This window comes from Dryobates pubescens, chromosome 36, assembly GCF_014839835.1.
Source record: "Dryobates pubescens isolate bDryPub1 chromosome 36, bDryPub1.pri, whole genome shotgun sequence".
NCBI classification, from domain to species: domain Eukaryota; kingdom Metazoa; phylum Chordata; class Aves; order Piciformes; family Picidae; genus Dryobates; species Dryobates pubescens.
This window is the reverse complement of record NC_071647.1, coordinates 145,975-163,028: the sequence shown is the minus strand read 5'-3', so window position 1 is coordinate 163,028 and position 17,054 is coordinate 145,975. Positions and strand designations below refer to the sequence as shown.

The 17,054-nt window shown below is 42.5% G+C and overlaps 1 protein-coding gene across 1 annotated transcript; it reads right to left on the bottom strand.

Moving 5' to 3' along the window:
- Positions 1–713: 713 nt before the first annotated feature.
- Positions 714–16,883, bottom strand: BRCA1 (BRCA1 DNA repair associated). Its single transcript, XM_054176662.1, has 20 exons — positions 16,795–16,883; positions 16,543–16,596; positions 16,138–16,218; positions 15,551–15,639; positions 15,144–15,289; positions 14,398–14,503; positions 13,571–13,616; positions 13,005–13,135; positions 9,230–12,532; positions 8,533–8,612; positions 7,433–7,607; positions 6,723–7,039; positions 6,037–6,124; positions 5,468–5,545; positions 4,930–4,970; positions 4,161–4,244; positions 3,709–3,763; positions 2,503–2,576; positions 1,948–2,005; positions 714–842 (listed from the first exon to the last, which is right to left on the bottom strand). Exons 1-20 carry the CDS (start codon positions 16,872–16,874, stop codon positions 739–741), a joined length of 5,190 nt encoding a protein of 1,729 aa, XP_054032637.1. The 5' UTR covers positions 16,875–16,883; the 3' UTR covers positions 714–738.
- Positions 16,884–17,054: the final 171 nt, after the last annotated feature.

Sequence of the window (17,054 nt, the reverse complement as noted above, 5' to 3'; positions counted from 1 at the left end):
GCCACAAGCCCACCTCAGAAATCAGAGCAGCGCAGGTGCAGGCCAGGGGGTTTAAGGATTGCCTTGCCAAGAGTACCAAGTGTTAGCTTTTCAGGGCCTGCCCTGGTGAGTCATTTTCCTGGTTAGTACAGGTCAGCACTTTGATACAGCAGGAGAGCTGTTTGTGTAGTTTTCAACACAACTATCATCTATAGCTCAGGATTAGCCAGGCTGATGCACTCACAGAACATGTTCCATGGTATGGGCACACAGCTTTGTTCAGGCCATGTCTTTATGCCAGATGGCAACCTGGAGGTTACTCAGGGGCAAAAGCATGCTTTAATTCAAGCCCTGAGCCAAATATTACTCTTTTAAGTGACTGCCTCCAAAATGTCCTCACATACATAAACAGGAACTGGCTGCAGTGGTAAAGGATACATCACCACTTCTCTGAAGAGGCAAGGGTTTACATTTTCTAACTTTAAAAGTTTGTTTTACAGTAATTTAAAAGGATTATTTTGCAATTAGAAATGCTAATCTTTAAAGAACAGTGAGTAATTGCATCTCTAGATGGCAATGGTGCTGAAGTAACTTTATTGTTAATAAATGTGTAGTTATTTCACTCTGAACAAGAACACTAACTACATGCACCTCATCTCTGTGCAAGAGCCTCAAAACCTCTTAGTCTGGCAGCTATTTCAGAGACTATCAGCACTAATGAGATGTCCTGAGCAAGGGATAAAGACCAGCAGATCGCCCTCAGGACACAAGGTAAGCATCCAACTCCTGGCACTCATAGCAAGCGACACTGTCCAACACCCACTCTCGAGTCACCATGGCAATGCTGTTCTTTTGCTGGATGGCTGCAAGACAAAGACAAAACAGCTGCTATCAATGAGTCAAGGCAAGCTAAGGTGAATTTAGTGATGTCTCTCAGATTAAGCTATCAAGGCCTTCAAAATGCCAAAGGAAATAAAGAACAAGTACCTAAACCCAGTGCCATGGCAATTCTCCTCCTTTCAACAATGCAGGTAATAGTGCTGCTCAAAGAGAACAGCTGCTCGGCAAAGGGTCAGGCAGGAAGTTTGGAACACCACAGAATAAACACTAAAAGCAACAACTGCAGTCCTTGTTATCTTTTCATTTAGAACTCCAGTGACAGCACCTCGGCTCCTGTCTGCACAGGCATGCTGAGTATCTGACAAGCAATGAGTCTCATTAAGAGAGAAGCAACAGAAAATAACTGAAGTGCTCCCAGACTGTTCTTCACCATTTTAGGATCTTTTTCTTTATTTTCTCCGTTTCCCAGTGCCATGGAAACAGTTGATTTTACATCATCCTCCTGCTCCATGTTTTTGTTGTTGAACTCCACTGTAGCCTACCTAACTGCCATTCATCCCAAAACACTCTCTCATTTAAGTCAGTCTGGAACATGAGCCCTTTCAAAGTCTCATGGTTTCTGTGAAGAATTTCAATTTAAAAACCCCCAAAACACACCCAAGCAAAAACCCAGCAAACCAACCAACACAACCAAAACCCACAAAAGACCAAACCAACCAACCAACAGCAAAACCCCCAAAGGAAAAAAAAACCCCAACCCGCCAACCAACCAACATCAAACCAAAAACAACCACAAAAAGGCTCAGCTGTATCAGTTAAGGTACCCACATATTCTTTCCAGGCAAGGACACTCTCATCCTGGAACTCAGTCCTCCAAGAGCACCTTTCAGAAACTCCAGTCAGAAAATTCTCTGTACAGCTCTGTGCAGGAAAACTGAGTCAATAGGATCTGACAGGTTACCTTTAGACTCTGGGGCTGATTCTAGAGGTAACAGATCTTGTCCTTCCTGAGCTTCCTTCCAAGGCATAGCTCCATCTCCAGATCAACCTCCCTGATATTTAACTATTTAAAAGCCTGAGGTGCCCAGTGTACAGCACAGACCAGCCCATGACAGTCTGCTGGTTTACCTCTGTAATCCGTGTTTTCCGTCCAAGCATCTGGCTGCACAACCACAATAGCGGAGTTCTGGGGTTTCAAGACAAAATAAAAATGTTTCTGTGATTCTCTGTCATGAAATCACTCCCACAGCACCTGCAGAGAGTGAGAACTGGACTAACTCAGCTGCAGTGCATCACTTCAGAGAAGACTTCAAGAAGGGAGAGCAGATGGAGAAAGACATTAACCTCAGATTTTCCTGTGATTCTTCTCTAGGAATTCTGAGACTAAATGCAGGCATTAGAGACTTTTTGTGCTGGGAAATAAGCCTCAGTGCTGATTTCAAGAGAAATTAGCTGTCTGTCATAGAGTGCTCTGATCAGTTTCCACCACAAGTAAGCCTGTCTTCTAGCACAGAGTGCTAATAGGACACAAGGACTGTTGCAATCTAGCATCATTACTGTGCAGAGAGTTCTCTGATGTTCCTCTACCCATCACTCTTGGACAAGCCCATGGAGGTCTGGTAATCCCTCACTTCAGGGTGTATTGCATAGCTGCTGGCCACCCACTGTAACATTATCACTTACTTTTGTGTGTGTGAACAGATGAAGTTGCTTCACAACAGAGGCACCACAAAGCTCCACCATCCATTCCAGATGTTCTGAAGAAATCAGATAACAGTCTATTACTCTGTGTTTCACATCACATTGAAGTTGGTACTACTCCATAAGCCCTCCTGTTTGGTCCAAGGCACCGACGTAAGCCTTAGCAGAGAGTAAGTCCTTTAATTTTCTGGCCTGCTGTGGAGCATTAACTCACTCTCTTCCCCTGCCCTCCAGTCAAGACTGAGCAAATAAAAAACCAAGACACAAACCCAAACCAACAAATCAGAAAAGGCAAAACATTGTCACTAACAATTTATTTCCTCTTATTGTAAGGATGCAAGACATGAAACAAGATGAACAATCCGAAGCTAGCTGTGACTCTCTCACATTAACAAGAGTAGCCAAGCATTTAACTTCACTTGCAATTCAACAAAGTGAGGGAAGAAGGTAAGTCCTTCCAGTCTGGGAGTCATAACTGACAATCACTGCAGCAGGTGAAAGCACTGCATCTTCTCCAGCGATTATTGTAGATGTCCGGAGATCTGAGGCTATTTCACCCAAAAAGGTTACACTGGGCAGATCAGGAAGTGCCTCCTGTCTGTGCCAAAAGAGTGGGAAGAGAGGCACAAAAATGTAAAGTAGTAAAATGCTACCTTCAATTTTCAAAATATCTACTCTGCTCAAGTCAGTTCTTAAGCTGCCCAAAGAAGCTACCCTGCACATCAGCTCGGCTTGGTTGCACTTCTACCACCTGCTGCTAGAGAGGGCTACACTGTCAGCCACTAGCAAAAGGATACTTGGGAACTGTTAACTAAAACAGAAGTAAAAAAAATTGTCTAACACCATAGCATCTGGGGGAACTCCCAGAGTGTGATATTGATGCATTTCCCTCATTGCTGAAGAATCAAGAGATAAACTAGGTAAAAGTTTTGAAATGCAGCCAAATTGCCAGAGCAGCTCTCGGAGGCATCCAAGTAGAGGAGAAGACCATTTCCATCCTGTCTGGAGATAGAACCAGATGAAGTTCTTGATCTCCACTGTACCTCACCAGGTACTTTGAAAAACTCAGAGTAAAAGAGGTAGAACAGGATCCAAGAAGGGACCCAATGCAAAACTGTGATGAATGCAGACAATCCCCCCTCCAAATACTTTCTATGTATAGTTCACTGAATTCCCCTAGTGACACACCTGTGGTCATACCAGTGAAAGGTCCACAGCAACAGATCTCAAAGTCTTTAAAGATCTAAAACAGAAGGAACACATTAGCAGAGTATGGATGGCACCTGTAAAGCCAACACTTCATATGCTGCTTTCATTGCACTTCCAAGGCTGGTTATCAAGGTGGTACTCTTTCCAAGGGTAGCTGAAGCTCTTTGCAGCCTACCAAACAAGAACACCATCAACCCCTCAGCCTTCTGCTATGCTACAGATTGTTGAGAACTGCATCCAGCATAAGCAGTGAGTCATCTGAGCCTGCATGCTCTGCTGCTGGTAGAGCTCACCTTTCACCAGTCATTGCCTCATTGGTACAATTCTGTATGTGCAGAGAAATTGGAAGAAGCTCCAGATACTCAGCTAGCACAGCCCCAGATCTGAAACAGACCCAGCAGGACAGGATTTTCCATCTGGTGTGTTCATACCTTCTCAGTTAGAGACTCTCTAGCCCTCTTAGGACCTTGGTGGTTTCTCCCGTTGATTACATCTCCTCTAACTTCAAAGTTCTCCTGTAACAGAACATAATCAGAGGCACTTGAGGGCCTTCACTAGCCCTTTCTAGGGCTAAGATTTTTATTCCTCACCCTTGGCTTGACAAAAGGACATAGGGATTTCACAGCAGAAAGCAGGCATTTCTGCTCATAAGGGAGATGAAATCTATACTGGGCCACTAACACACCACCTCACAAAATCTGTAGTAGAGATTAAACCCCTAAATACTCCCAGAAATACAAAAATCCACCCAAATGGAGGTCATACCAAATAAACTATTTCTACTAGGAAAGGGAGTCCTGGAGAATGCTGGAGTGAGTTTTCAGCAGCTGGCTATTCTAAAGTTAAAAGCAAGCTATGCATATGGCTATGCTCTAAGGTTACTCCCTTCAGCAAACAAGAGACCTTTCCTTCTATGCTCTAACCCTGATATAGCAGTAGGAGTACATGAAAATATGCCTGCAACATGTTACCAAAACCCAAAACCCAGCAGGGACTCCCCGTGCCCTCAATACCAACGAGCATGTACAGCCCAAATGTGGCTTTTGGTCCCAGTATTTGGTAAAACCTGAATCCCAGCTTTCAGAGCCATATTTCCACATACTAAATGTTTAGACAATACTACAGGTTACTGTTAAGTCTCTCAATGCAATAGCATTGCTCACACACTTGATATTCCACTCTTAAAGATGAAAGACCTACCTCATCCAGTATCCTTCCTTCTTCAAAAGACTGAATCACCCCTAAACAAAAAGATCAGAACAGGACAAATAATTGTATCCAGAAAAATTGTTCTTCCATTGCCGATGGTCTAGCTTCACTGCTACCTTAAATTGAAGGTATATTTATACTACAGGAACTTGAATACAGTCTGATGCCTTAAAGAACACAGTTTGGGTTTTTTTTTTGAGCTCTTATAAGTAGTATTAACTTTGCACTAACTTGTGCCACGAATTGCCACAATTTAAATTTAGAGGGAGGAAAGGTTTTTGTCAGGGTGGGGAGCAATACAACATAGTCACTTGAAGGCAGGAACACTATTCAGAAGAGAAGGAAGCTTTTATGCTGCTCTTTGTTGAGGGTTTTTTAATTTTAAGTTATTTTAAAGAAGAAACCCTGCAAAGCAGCAGATGTCTAGACACAAAGAGGTTTTTAAGTTCTGTTTTTATTGGAACAAGTGAAGAGCACATTTGTGGTAGAAGGGCAGAGCCCCTTTAATTCCAAACCAAGCTATACTTACATTGGTAGCTAACGACCCATTTCCTTCCTGCAATGCCCAGGAAATACTTCAGTGTCCGCTCACACACAAGCTCCTTATCTGCAAAGCAAAGGCATATAAGAGGTCTTTCAGTTTTGCCATTAGTGTAAGAAAACAGCTTAGGTTATTTTATACCTAAAAGCAAAAGGGTTTTGCTAAGTGCAGCAGGAAGATATCAACACAATCTCTATGTAAGGAAAAATTAATCTGCCCACTTTAACCCTATCCTACAGAAAGGTTTCAAGATTCTGGTGTCCTGATTCTACTTAAACTGAACCCTTTTTAAGTCATTCAGTAAAGAATGGTGGTATCTGAACTACTTAATGTTAATGTGATGTAAACACCTGAAAATTGACCTCAAAGCACACAAAGAAACAAAACCAACTCTCCCACTGATTCGGTCAAACAGAATAAGAGAAATCCCCAAGAAACAATGAATTATTCAAATTAATTCAAACTTGTTGCTGAACTGTCTGCTGGTTGGTTAGCCCAGAGTTAAAATTCCATAAGGTGAGTAAACACAGGATATGGCCACATAGCTCCCAACAAACCTGTTTTCATTATGACATGGGTGGTTCCTTCAGTAATGTGATCAGATAAAGTGCTCCGAGTTTTTCTTGCAAACTTCTGGACCACCAACTGGAATGCAGTTAAGAAAATGAACAGCTAGCAAAACATTTAAAAACCCCATCAGCTCCAGCTGATAGTTTAACATAACAAGGTAGCTTCTTCACAGTAAAGTTCTGGTGCTGGCAGGCAGGATGTATACTCCCTTAGAAGTCTGTAATGTGGCACCACTCAGCAGCCTAAAGTAAAGAAGTCAAGAGCTGACTAAACCAAACCCCACTTCTTTCTGGAAATGGGTTGTATAAATGGGTTTAATTACAGAAATCCTTGCCATGGATCAGGATTTGAGTGAAGCAGCAGTACCTGAAACGTTAAGGGAACCAACTAATTAGTCCCCTCCCCCAGGCCCCACTGCTCTCCAGAAATCAAGTCCTCTCACTTAGTGTTTTCCCCCAAGTCAGAAAGCTGCCTCTGAAATAGTTCAAACTTCACTAAGCTTAATAGTGCCACTTGCAGGCACCATTCCTTGTATTTTTAGGAGTGAAAAAGTTGCTGCATTACTGGTTCTACAAGGTTAGCTTCCCTCATGCTTAGATCTCTCTGTGTTGAGAGCTGGTGGCAATCAGGAATGATTAACATGGGATCTTCACCACTTCTGCAAGGTACTTACACGTTCACTTTGCTTCAGGCCTGAGGCCACAATGGACATTGCTTTCCTGTCAGTCACTGCTGCACACTCTTTCCCGGTTGCACTGTGCAGAACAGGTAGAGGAAAACACACACTGCTCTTTGATTCACCCTCCTGAGTGCAGCTCAGGGTGCTAAGCAGAGCTGTAGCAGAACTCTTTGCTGCTGCTGCAGTTACAGGGTGAAGCAGCTTTGCAGAGGACGGTGAGTTACTTGGACTCCCAGTCACATTTCCAAGGAGATTTGATACAACAGGTGGACTGTTGAGCCTGGTCCCAGATTTCTGCTCATCTGCATTTTCTGAGGGAAGACAAATCAGCCCTTGAAACAATTTCATACTTTTTGTCATGGTGGAAGGCTGTTGCTCTGCCTTTTAAGTTTAAATACTGCAGTTGCTTCCTCTCCTTGTTTATTACTTCCCTTTTGCCCTACTGTTTTTTTTCCTAATCTAGAGCTGAGGCACCAGAGCACCCCTGAACTTTGAGCAGCATGCTTGTCAAGAAGTACCCAGTTTATATCTGAGACAGATAATAACTGTCACAATGGGGTCCAACTGCATCCTGGTGGGTAGCTCTAAAGCCAGACTACGAACCAAACCCTACCCAACATGAAGTCAGACCCCTTTAAACTGACCAGGAATACATCAACTAAAATCCTTGGTTTACAAGCAAATATTGTAGCATTGCCATTTACCTCTTTCTTGACTCCTTTGTTCCATTCCAAATGTTCCTTTACTACTGGAACGTGGCAGTTCCCCGTGCACGGGTGGAAACTGAGAGTCCTGGCTCCCATGCTGCTGCAGCACTGCTTCAAGTACAGCCATTTCTTCCTGAAGTTTTTTCAGGTTATTTTGCATAGCATTCTTCTGCTGCAAAGGATGCACAATTGTGTCAGCATTAGCCAATTCAGCTTGAAACAGTAAGAGCAATTTCTTTAACAAACACTTGAAAACCAGGAATGGCAGCACCATTTTGACTTAGTTTGCCCTGTGTTCAAAAGGCAGCTGTGAGGTTTTTGCTGTAACAAATAATGCAAGCACCCTACAACAGCAGCAAACAAACCCTAAACAACTGCACTCATTTTGCTGTTCAAACTATTTCAGAGCTTCACCAGTCAGGGAAAAAAAAGAATTTCTGCAGAGATTTCTTCAGAAGTAATTTAGTCTCAACTACTTTAGTTTGCATTAGCCACTTCATTGAAAACGTAGCAGTGAAGAGCAAGCGTTGAGTCCCTGCGCTCCCCACTGCTGAAGGCCCCAAAGACTGTTTAAAAGGATTAAAATATTTCATTCTACTTTTTCTTACATTCTCTCCAAAATTGCCATACCCTCTATTAAAAACATGCCATACCTCCTCTGAGATGATCTCAGGGCTTCAAAGGGTCCTTTTAAAAACCTAGAACCTTCCCCATCCACGATAAAGCAATGCCCACAGCACTGAACACTACATTTGTAGCTCCAGCACTGGCACCATGTGGAACTTGCTTGTTACTGAACCTCAGCCCCTTTCAGCTAAACAGATAACCCCCACCACCCAACAAACCAAACAGCTGCCCACCAATTCATACTGCCACTCTTCCCTTCAACCCAGACACATCCTCAGATCTCTATGAAACCACATCACAGAGCAGCATCTTGCCAGCTCACCACATTTTGCAGTAACAGAAGAACCATAAGGAGCCATAAAAGTGAAAATCTTCTCTAACACTGATGAAAGCACTGACTTCACAGCTTTCAGATACCTGCCCAGATCCTAGAACACAAACTACTGCTAGAATTTAGTGCACAAACTCACCTGTGTGGTAAGGATTTCACCCTGAGAGAGAAGTCCACATGAATCTTCCACATTACTTGTTTCACTGTCATATCCAGATGCTTGAGGGTGGAAGAAAGTGTGAGTTAGAGAGATGAACAAACCCAACAAACATTGTCCATAATCCATCACCACACAACCCTTCCAGCCAACTGAGAAGCTCTGGGAACACTGAAGTCAGAAACACACATCTGCTTCCAGTGAACATCTCAAAGAATGCCGCCTCACACATATGGTAAGAGTAAACAGAACTCAAAGTGTTTCAGTAGTGATCAAGCATCCTAAATATTTGCGAAGGCCATAAAAAGGTCAAAGTAAGCCAATTTCAACAAACATTCAATGAGGGGAAAATAGCTTAGGCAGACACTATGAAGCATTGATGATAGATGCAAGCCTCAGATTGCAGTAAGAAAGCCAGCATTTCACCCCAGAATTGATTCCCATCAGACAGACTGAATTCAGCCTCTAGTGTCCAGTCTTTAAAGTTCTGATTTGAAAAAAGCATACTGGAAGAATTTAATTTTCAGGAAATAAACCACTGAGGGGTTTGATTGTTTATGGGTGATACATTCCTTTAAGAGAGCAATCACCACATAAACACACAGCAAGGTTCCCATGCAAACACAAAAACCTGGCTGCAATGAGATTACAAACACAGCTGCACAGACTTGGTTTGTACCTAGGTTTGCTCCCACATTTGGGTCTTCTTGGCATTCATCTTTGAAGTTTGTTTTGCTTCTCTTCAGCCTTCCGTTGCAACTTCGAGAAACTTCCTTACTCTCACTCTCATTGTTCACTTGTTTGGGTCCATTGGCTTGTGCTGAAAGTTTCTTTGGCTCTTGTGCTCCATCAGCTGATTCTTCAGAATTGTTGGACTGGGAAGAAAACAAGTTGATGGAGCATTCTGACTCCTGGCTTAGTGAAAGGCACCCATTACCTGGGGCAGCTTTGGGCAATTTCTGCACGTTACTGTCATCATGGCTTCCATTGCTGGGACTCGCTGAAAACTCTGCCACAGATGCCACTTGTTTATTGTCCTGCAAAGGTGTGCTTACTGATTTGCCAAATATTAGTGTCTGAAAGCATGGCAAGTCTTCACTCTCACTAGATTCCTCATCTGAAGATGGCAGTTTCTGCACTCTTCTTCGAGATCTTTGAACACCTTGAGAGTTCATCTCAGAATCAGCATTTCTGTTGTGCATGTCTTTCATCAGGGCACAGTCACTTCTTTTTACAAACACAGCAGATTTCTCTCTCCTATCAGTCTCAGAAAAGCTGCTGTTCTCCTCAGTATCATCATCAGAGCACAGTAAGCCATCAGCAGTTTCAGACAAATGTGTAAAACCCCCATTCCCTTTCAGGAGTTCTTCTGGAGCCTCTGGAACTAAGCACTCAGGCAGTCCTGTGCCCCCTCTTTGGGCTGCCTCTCCTTTATTTCCCTTTACAGGTTTTTGTTCTCTTTTGCTACTTTTTTTCCCAATGACTTCACCTCTGAATTCAGCAGGTCTCTGCTCAGGAGCTGCAGAAATCATTGATCTGGATTGAGAATGTAGCACTGGACCTTTGCTGTCAACAACTTTGGCCTTGTGTGCTTGATTGCTTCCTGAACTGAAGCAGATCTCCTCGTCTGTTTTTGCAGCAGCTGTCCTGAAAGGCAGCTCTGCTGCGTTGCTCTGATCACTCTGACTGCTGGGACTTCTGACTGCATTCTGCCTCAACTCACCTCCTATCCCTACAGCAGCTGACACTGCAAAACGGAGAGCAGGGAGGTGAAAAGGCAATCTGTTCTCGTTTTCAATCCTAGCTGCACCCACTCTTACTGGTGTCAGAGTCTCTTGATTTGCAAACTGTGAAACATCTTCTTCATGTTCCACTATGTCCATACTTTCAGTGTTGCCATCAAAGCAAGTCACAGGACTAACACAAACAGAATCACAGGTCTTAAGCTCCTCTTTCTCACAAATCCTACTCAAGCTTTCAGCAGCTTTGTCTTCTTGAAAGTTTTCTGTGTTTAAATGTTTACTATGCTCATTTTCTATCTGATCAGCACACAATACCTTTAAAGTTTCAGCAGCAGCCCCTTCTGCTGCACACCCCTGCGAGAGGGCAGGGTAAAGGCTGAATGACAGACGTTTGGACTGCCTAAATATACCTCGCAGGCACTGTGTGTCTAACTCACTATCTGCAGCTTCCTTAGTCAAATCCCAGGCTGCTTTAGCCACTGGCAACTTTTCAGTTTTTAAGTCCTCTGGAACACTTTGTATATCATGTCCACTGCTCTGGGGAATGCACAATTCAGTCACCTCTTCAGCTGGGTCAGGAGGTTGCACACCAGTCACTGATGGAGACTGTAGGAGGAAAGGGCTCCCTTGTATTTCATCTCCTTGAACACCTGCATCAGGTGCAGAACTACAGTTTGAACGCTGACACATAGCTGGAGGATTGAAGAGACTCCTTCCAGCATCTTCAGCATCTGGTGAATTCTTTAGACTAACCAGCATTTTATCTGCCTGCAGACCAGGGAGTAGCTTGTGACTCAGCACACCCTGGGGCTCACACAGGTCTTTGTGTTCAGAAGTGTGAACTAACACATTGCTTTGGACACCAAAAGGCTCTTCACCATCACTGCCAGAGGTCCTTGCTCCCTTAACTACTGCTCCTTTTCCCATTTCTTTTGTCATTTCTCCAGACAGTAACCGAAGCCTCCTGCTGCACCTGACTTGTCTTTGCTCACAATCGACTTTCCTTGCTTCTTCACTGCTTGGGTAGCTGTCGATCTGTGGCTCTGCTGGATCGGGGGAAAGAGAGTTCCTATCCAGCACTAACTGCAGAGCACACATTGCTCTAGTAGAACTCCTGCATCTTTTTGCTGCAGTGCTTTTTTTAGTGCTTTTTTGATCAGACTTACTCAGTTCTAGCTCTCTGTCACAGTGCTTGCCAGTCACCTTTGCAGTAGCTTTCTTCTGTATGGATCCTCCTCCTTCCTCAAGCGCTGCCACTGCATTACCCTCTCTATTCTCAGAGAGGTGACTCTCATTAACAGCAGATCTTTCATCATGTCTTTTCTTCTCAGCACCTCCAAAGCAGCAGTTAACACTTTGAGGGCTCCCATCTGCCCACTCTGTATCTTTTTGCTTGATGAAATCCTCAGGCTGCAGGACACAAACAGTCTTCCTTTTTCGTTTGAGTCTGTCTTTGCTGGAATCATTCAAGCACTTCTCAGCACTACCCACAACTTCCTGTTTTGTACTAGGTAAAATGTCCCTCCAGATAGTAAGGGGAGTTGACTTCCTCTCTCTCTCGTACGTTTTCCCAAATATTTTGTCTTTGATGCTACCTGCCGTTGGTCTTGACTCTCTGTTTCCTTCATCCACTGCAATTTCCATAGGGTCAGTCTTTTCTGAAATACAGGAATCTCTGTCAGACAAACACACATCTCCACTGTCCAAAACAGCTGCTCCAGCAGAATTATCCTGGGAAGAACTGGAAGTCAGAAACTCATTGCTTTTTGAAAACCATTCATTGACTTTTTCAATGCTTCTCTTCAGTCTCTTCCTAGAGACTTCAACCAGGGCAGTGCAGTGAAGCATCTCTGGCTGAAGTAGTTTCTCGAGAGCAAGTTCATTTTCACAGAAAGAATCATTCTCAGGTTTGTACATTTCCACAATTTTCACAACACTATCTAGTTCTTTGCTTTCATCCAAACTGCTCTCTGAGCTATCTTTTAAGCCAAACTCTTTGCTTTTGCTACTGCACCAAGTTTGTTCTGCATTGGCTGCTTCTGTCTTTTGAAAGGAAGATGTGTCCCCTCTCTGAGGGCTCTCAGGACCTGCTCTGTCGCACTGCTCCCTGAGCAGCTCTACTGCCACATTTAAAGGAGAGCTCTGGCATCCGGTCACATTCACTTGGACAGGTTTGGCACATTCAGTGGTGCTCCGAGTACTTCTCTTGCTCAAGCCTTCCTTAGAGAAATCACTTTCACCTGAAGATTTACAGGTATTACAAATTATTAAGCCCTATTTTACACAAAGAACAACCACAAGCTTAATGGCTACTTTGTTTAAAAGAACTGTTCTTACTTCCCCTTCAAAACAGGACATTACACTGCACAAATCTCCCTCCAGAGAAAGAGAGGAAGACCAAACCACATCTGACATATGCTCATCCAAGATCTTCCACCAACTGCCAGGCAGGGCTCTCAGTTCCTGTTCTAAGGCATACAGCCTGTGTAAGACAGTAGTTTGGCACTTGGACCAAGTTACTTTGTTCCTTCCTGCTCCTGTGCACAGAATAGCCGCAATTTAAGTATCTCATCTACAGGTGCCATCTTGCACTGTGCTGCCACTAGGTGTAGGCATCAAGAGAACTGCAAGTGTATATGTTTACAAAAGAGTGATTTGTGGTCTTTTTTTTTTCAAGCTGAATCATTTTTGTCACCAGAACAGCAAACACACCTGGGATATCTGGGTGAATTCCTCCTTTAGCAGCCAGCTTGTCAGGCTGTGCATTAAGACAACAGCCTTTTCCCTCCTCAGCACTCTTCTGTTCTTGAGAAGAAATGTGAAGCCCTGCTTTGTCTTCTGATCTGTTGGGAAGGGAACTTCAATTTCATTACAGAGAAAAGCACAATAAAAGATAATAGTTAATTTTCCCTTTTTGCTCTCTTAACAGCTTTTAGAGAAGTCAGGCTCCTGACTGACATTCATCACAACTAAACCCTTTCAGAGTTTCAAGTCATCTCCTCAGGAGAGCCCCTCCCACATTCCTGAATCACATGCACTTTCTAAAGCATAGTACATATAATGTCTGTGTAAGCAACAAAACACTTCAAAACCAGCTTTAAAGCACAACACTACAAACTGACGTGAGTCAGCCACCCATTCTGCTCTCCCTTGCAGCTGAAAATCATTGCTCAGCTTGAAGAATTCCATCAGCCCTGTGCTGAAAAGCTACAACGCCGGAAGGAGAATACTGAACGACTGTCTCTAGACAATAGCACTTCTTTAACCACACTACTCACCTGGCATTGCTTTGCTGTTTAAAAAGCTCTTCAGATGAATCAGAGCCTGAAAACAAAGCAGCTGTTACTCTGCTTGGATTGATTCAGACAAAGAGGACTTGCCAGACTCAGTGCTCAGTTCTCTCTAGAGGCAGATGCCTTCAACTTTTATCAGATGAAATCAAGTTCAGTTGTGCAGCATTTTACCTAATTATAATGATTTCTATGTGTAAATGGAACAGCAGAGAACTGTCTAAATAGCAACTACTGAGAGAGCTGCTGAGAGTTAATTAGTTTCTAAATGTACAGATAAGCCAACTGCTAGTATTTATTATTTTGAACTAGAAGTCAGAGGGATGTATTTGAATGTCTGTCTTGGATCCTTTGATTGATCTTAGCAGAAGCAGTAAGGGAAAAAGAGAGGCAATAAACACTCTGTTAAACAGAGCAATTCCTTCCTTGAAGGGACAGGACGAAAATCAGCTATGCACAGCCTCTATCTGGCTTCCACTGCAGCAGTCAGCCTCAGAAAAAGGAAATTCTAAAAAATGTGGAGAAACAGAAACAAAATATTCCTTTGTTAGTGAGATATAATTCTTAACTCTGACTATTAGAGCCTCCAGCACTGGTGACAAGGCTTAATAATCTTTAAAGCAGTTGTTCTCATTAGTTATACCAACTAAAAGCATCTTATCTTCTTTAGATCTTGCAAAACAAGCCTTAAAGGTTTACTACAGCAGTGTTAGGTCCTACAATATAACTTGTCCCAGTTCTCATTGTGTGTTAAGAAGAAACCAGTGTGACGTTATACGCAAGGTCAACCAGCGTGGATCTACAACAGCTCTTACCAAACTCAATATAAAGCCCCTTTTCAGGGTCACACTTCTGGGTTTTGTTTCTTAGGCGACACTGTTTGACTCTAGTATCTGCAGGCTGTGTATCCACCTTAGCTTCCTGCTGACAGAAGAACACAAAGGAGTTATTTAAAATGGCTGGCTATTAAAAAAAAACCAACGTAGTAATTATTTCAGCTACAGCAAGAGGGGCTGATACTTATGAACTATGTACATTGGCAGCTTCTATACAAAAATCCTATATGCATTATTTATCCTACTGATGTCAGTAACAGAACGTGCTAATAGGAACAACTATCAGGCAACTAACTGCTCGAATGATTAACAGCTTCATTTTACTTAACATTCTATCCACCATGAAGCAGATGGGACAAGAACAAACTCATGCACACAACAATCACCCCAGGTTCGCTTATGTCACAAGAATTCTTAAGACATATTAATGGTCTAACTAGCAAATAAGTAAAAAGCCAACCAGTAGCTAGGTATCCTCAGTAAACAAGCAGTACTAAAACCCTTCCAGTCCTAGTTTCAGAACATTACCTTTAAGCTCAGGCCACTTTATGGAAACTGCTTTAGAAAGCAGGCTAGGAAAAAAAAAATAATTAGATGTCCTTGTGTGGAATGATATTGAAGTCAAACACTGATCTGAAAGCAGCCCAGAATCTCCTGTTCCATTTATGTAGATGCAGATACACATTTCAAACAAACAAATGAAAAACACCAGGGGAAAAGTATACCAAGGTGCAGGTTTCTTGTCCATTTCCTTTGATGCCTTTTTTCCTGTTTCTGAAGCCCTTGCTTTGGATGACAGAATGCTCTTTACACAGCAAATCAGCGGCAGTGGCTTCCGTGGATGTTTTAGGAAGGTCATGACTGTTTAAAACTGAAAAATGTCAACAGGGGAAAAAAGGCTAAACCATTTTCTTTCACTGAGCATGACGAGAGGTATATGTTAGCAAGACAGCCTTGCACAGACCCTATGTAACTAGCAGCTACCCAGCTAAAATACAGCCAAGACAAGACATTGGACAGCTCTTTCCTCTGTGTACAGCACAGTAAACAAGATACAGTGCAAATAATTTCAATCCAAACATCAGAATCTTATTTAAAATAAAAGTGGGGGGTGTACATTCACACCACTTACTCTTTACTCCAGTGTCAAGCTCAAACGCATGGATAGTTTCCAGCAACGCCTCAATTAGCTGCTTAAATCTGGAATTTTCCTTCAGACTTCTGAAATGACATCGCCATGTGAATTAATTTAAGACAAATGGATAAGTCAACTCTTAGTATTTCTAGAGTTCAGGGTGAACAAAAGGGAGTAAAACTCCAAAATGGAAGACAAGAGCAGTGAGAAACTGCTCCAAGGAACAACACAATCGCCCAAACCCACGGTTATGACGGGGATTGAAACTATCACCAAGTGAATATTCAGTATGTTTCCTCATATAAGTTTAGCACAAACTAGTTGTGGGGACTGAGCAACAACACAGTCTATAGCTGACAGCACAAACATTTGCTAAGAATGGTGTCTTTACCTACAATCACTTGAAAAAAAGTTTATACTGAGGTAGGGCACTAGAGTTACTCCTTTAGAAACTACCAGCTTACTTAAGAAGCACAATTTCTTGTTTATTTTGGCCTTCTGGTAAGAAATTTCAAAGAAAATTATTAACCTTTCCTTAGAAATCAAACTGCTCATCCTCAAGCCCACTTGTAAAGATGCATTACCTCTTAGTAACTTCAGTCTTGCACAGAGGACACGCTACCACACCTTTTTTCTTTTCGCTGAAGAGTTTGAATATGCAGAACCTGGATAAAAAGAATAATCACAATAGTAACCAAAGGGAGGATTTAATTTCCTTTAAAGCTGAGCCTAGGTGTGCATTACTTAGTAGAGATCATTCATCATCAAGCTGAATGTCTGTATTCTTGATCTGGTGTTACAATGAATTGATCCTCTTTGCCACATCCGTAAAACTGCACTTGTTTCTCATTCAGAATTGATTTTCCTTCTAAAATAGATGCACAGGAAGTTACCAGAACTCAGTGTACATCACTAATGCTGTAGAAAAGTGAAAATGGAGAAAAAGAACAGATTGACTAAGAATTGCAATGATGAGTTTTCAAACCTACCTGCAGAAGACATGATCACATTTTGTTGAAACTGGCTCTTTGACCACATCCAAGCTACAAAAGGGAAAAAAAGAGAGAATACAGTAGTTACACGTAAAATAGGAGGAACAAAATAAGATGCAGAAATACAGTCACTTTTCTGAAGTTCAAAAACAATCCCAACAATAAAACAAACATATCTTGGCAGGGAAGAGCAGTGGGACACATCAACCATGTTCCTAACATAGCACTCATGTTATTCTTCTGGCATACCATATTGCACACTCCAAATTCTTCTGCATAGCCGAGAGCACATTTTGTACATCTCCAATAGACATCACTGAGGAGTCCATTCTTCACATCCAAACACAATCTAGAGAGGGAAAAAAAAAAAAGAAAAGAAATTAGCTTTGTGCCTGACCCATTGTATTCCATGACCATCTTTTCTTCTGTATGGCTTTTCTATAACCTGCTGAACAGTACCAAATATTTAGCTGCTCCTTCTTCAGTGAGGTTTTACAACAGTTCTTATG

Coding starts and splice junctions, on each gene's coding strand:
- BRCA1 (XM_054176662.1), bottom strand. CDS start 16,874: ATGGACTCCTCAGTGATGTCTATTGGAGATGTACAAAATGTGCTCTCG. Junction 16,597..16,794: donor AATTTGGAGTGTGCAATATG/GTATGCCAGAAG, acceptor TCCCTTTTGTAG/CTTGGATGTGGTCAAAGAGC. Junction 2,577..3,708: donor TTTCACTGGTATGACCACAG/GTGTGTCACTAG, acceptor TGATTTCTTCAG/AACATCTGGAATGGATGGTG.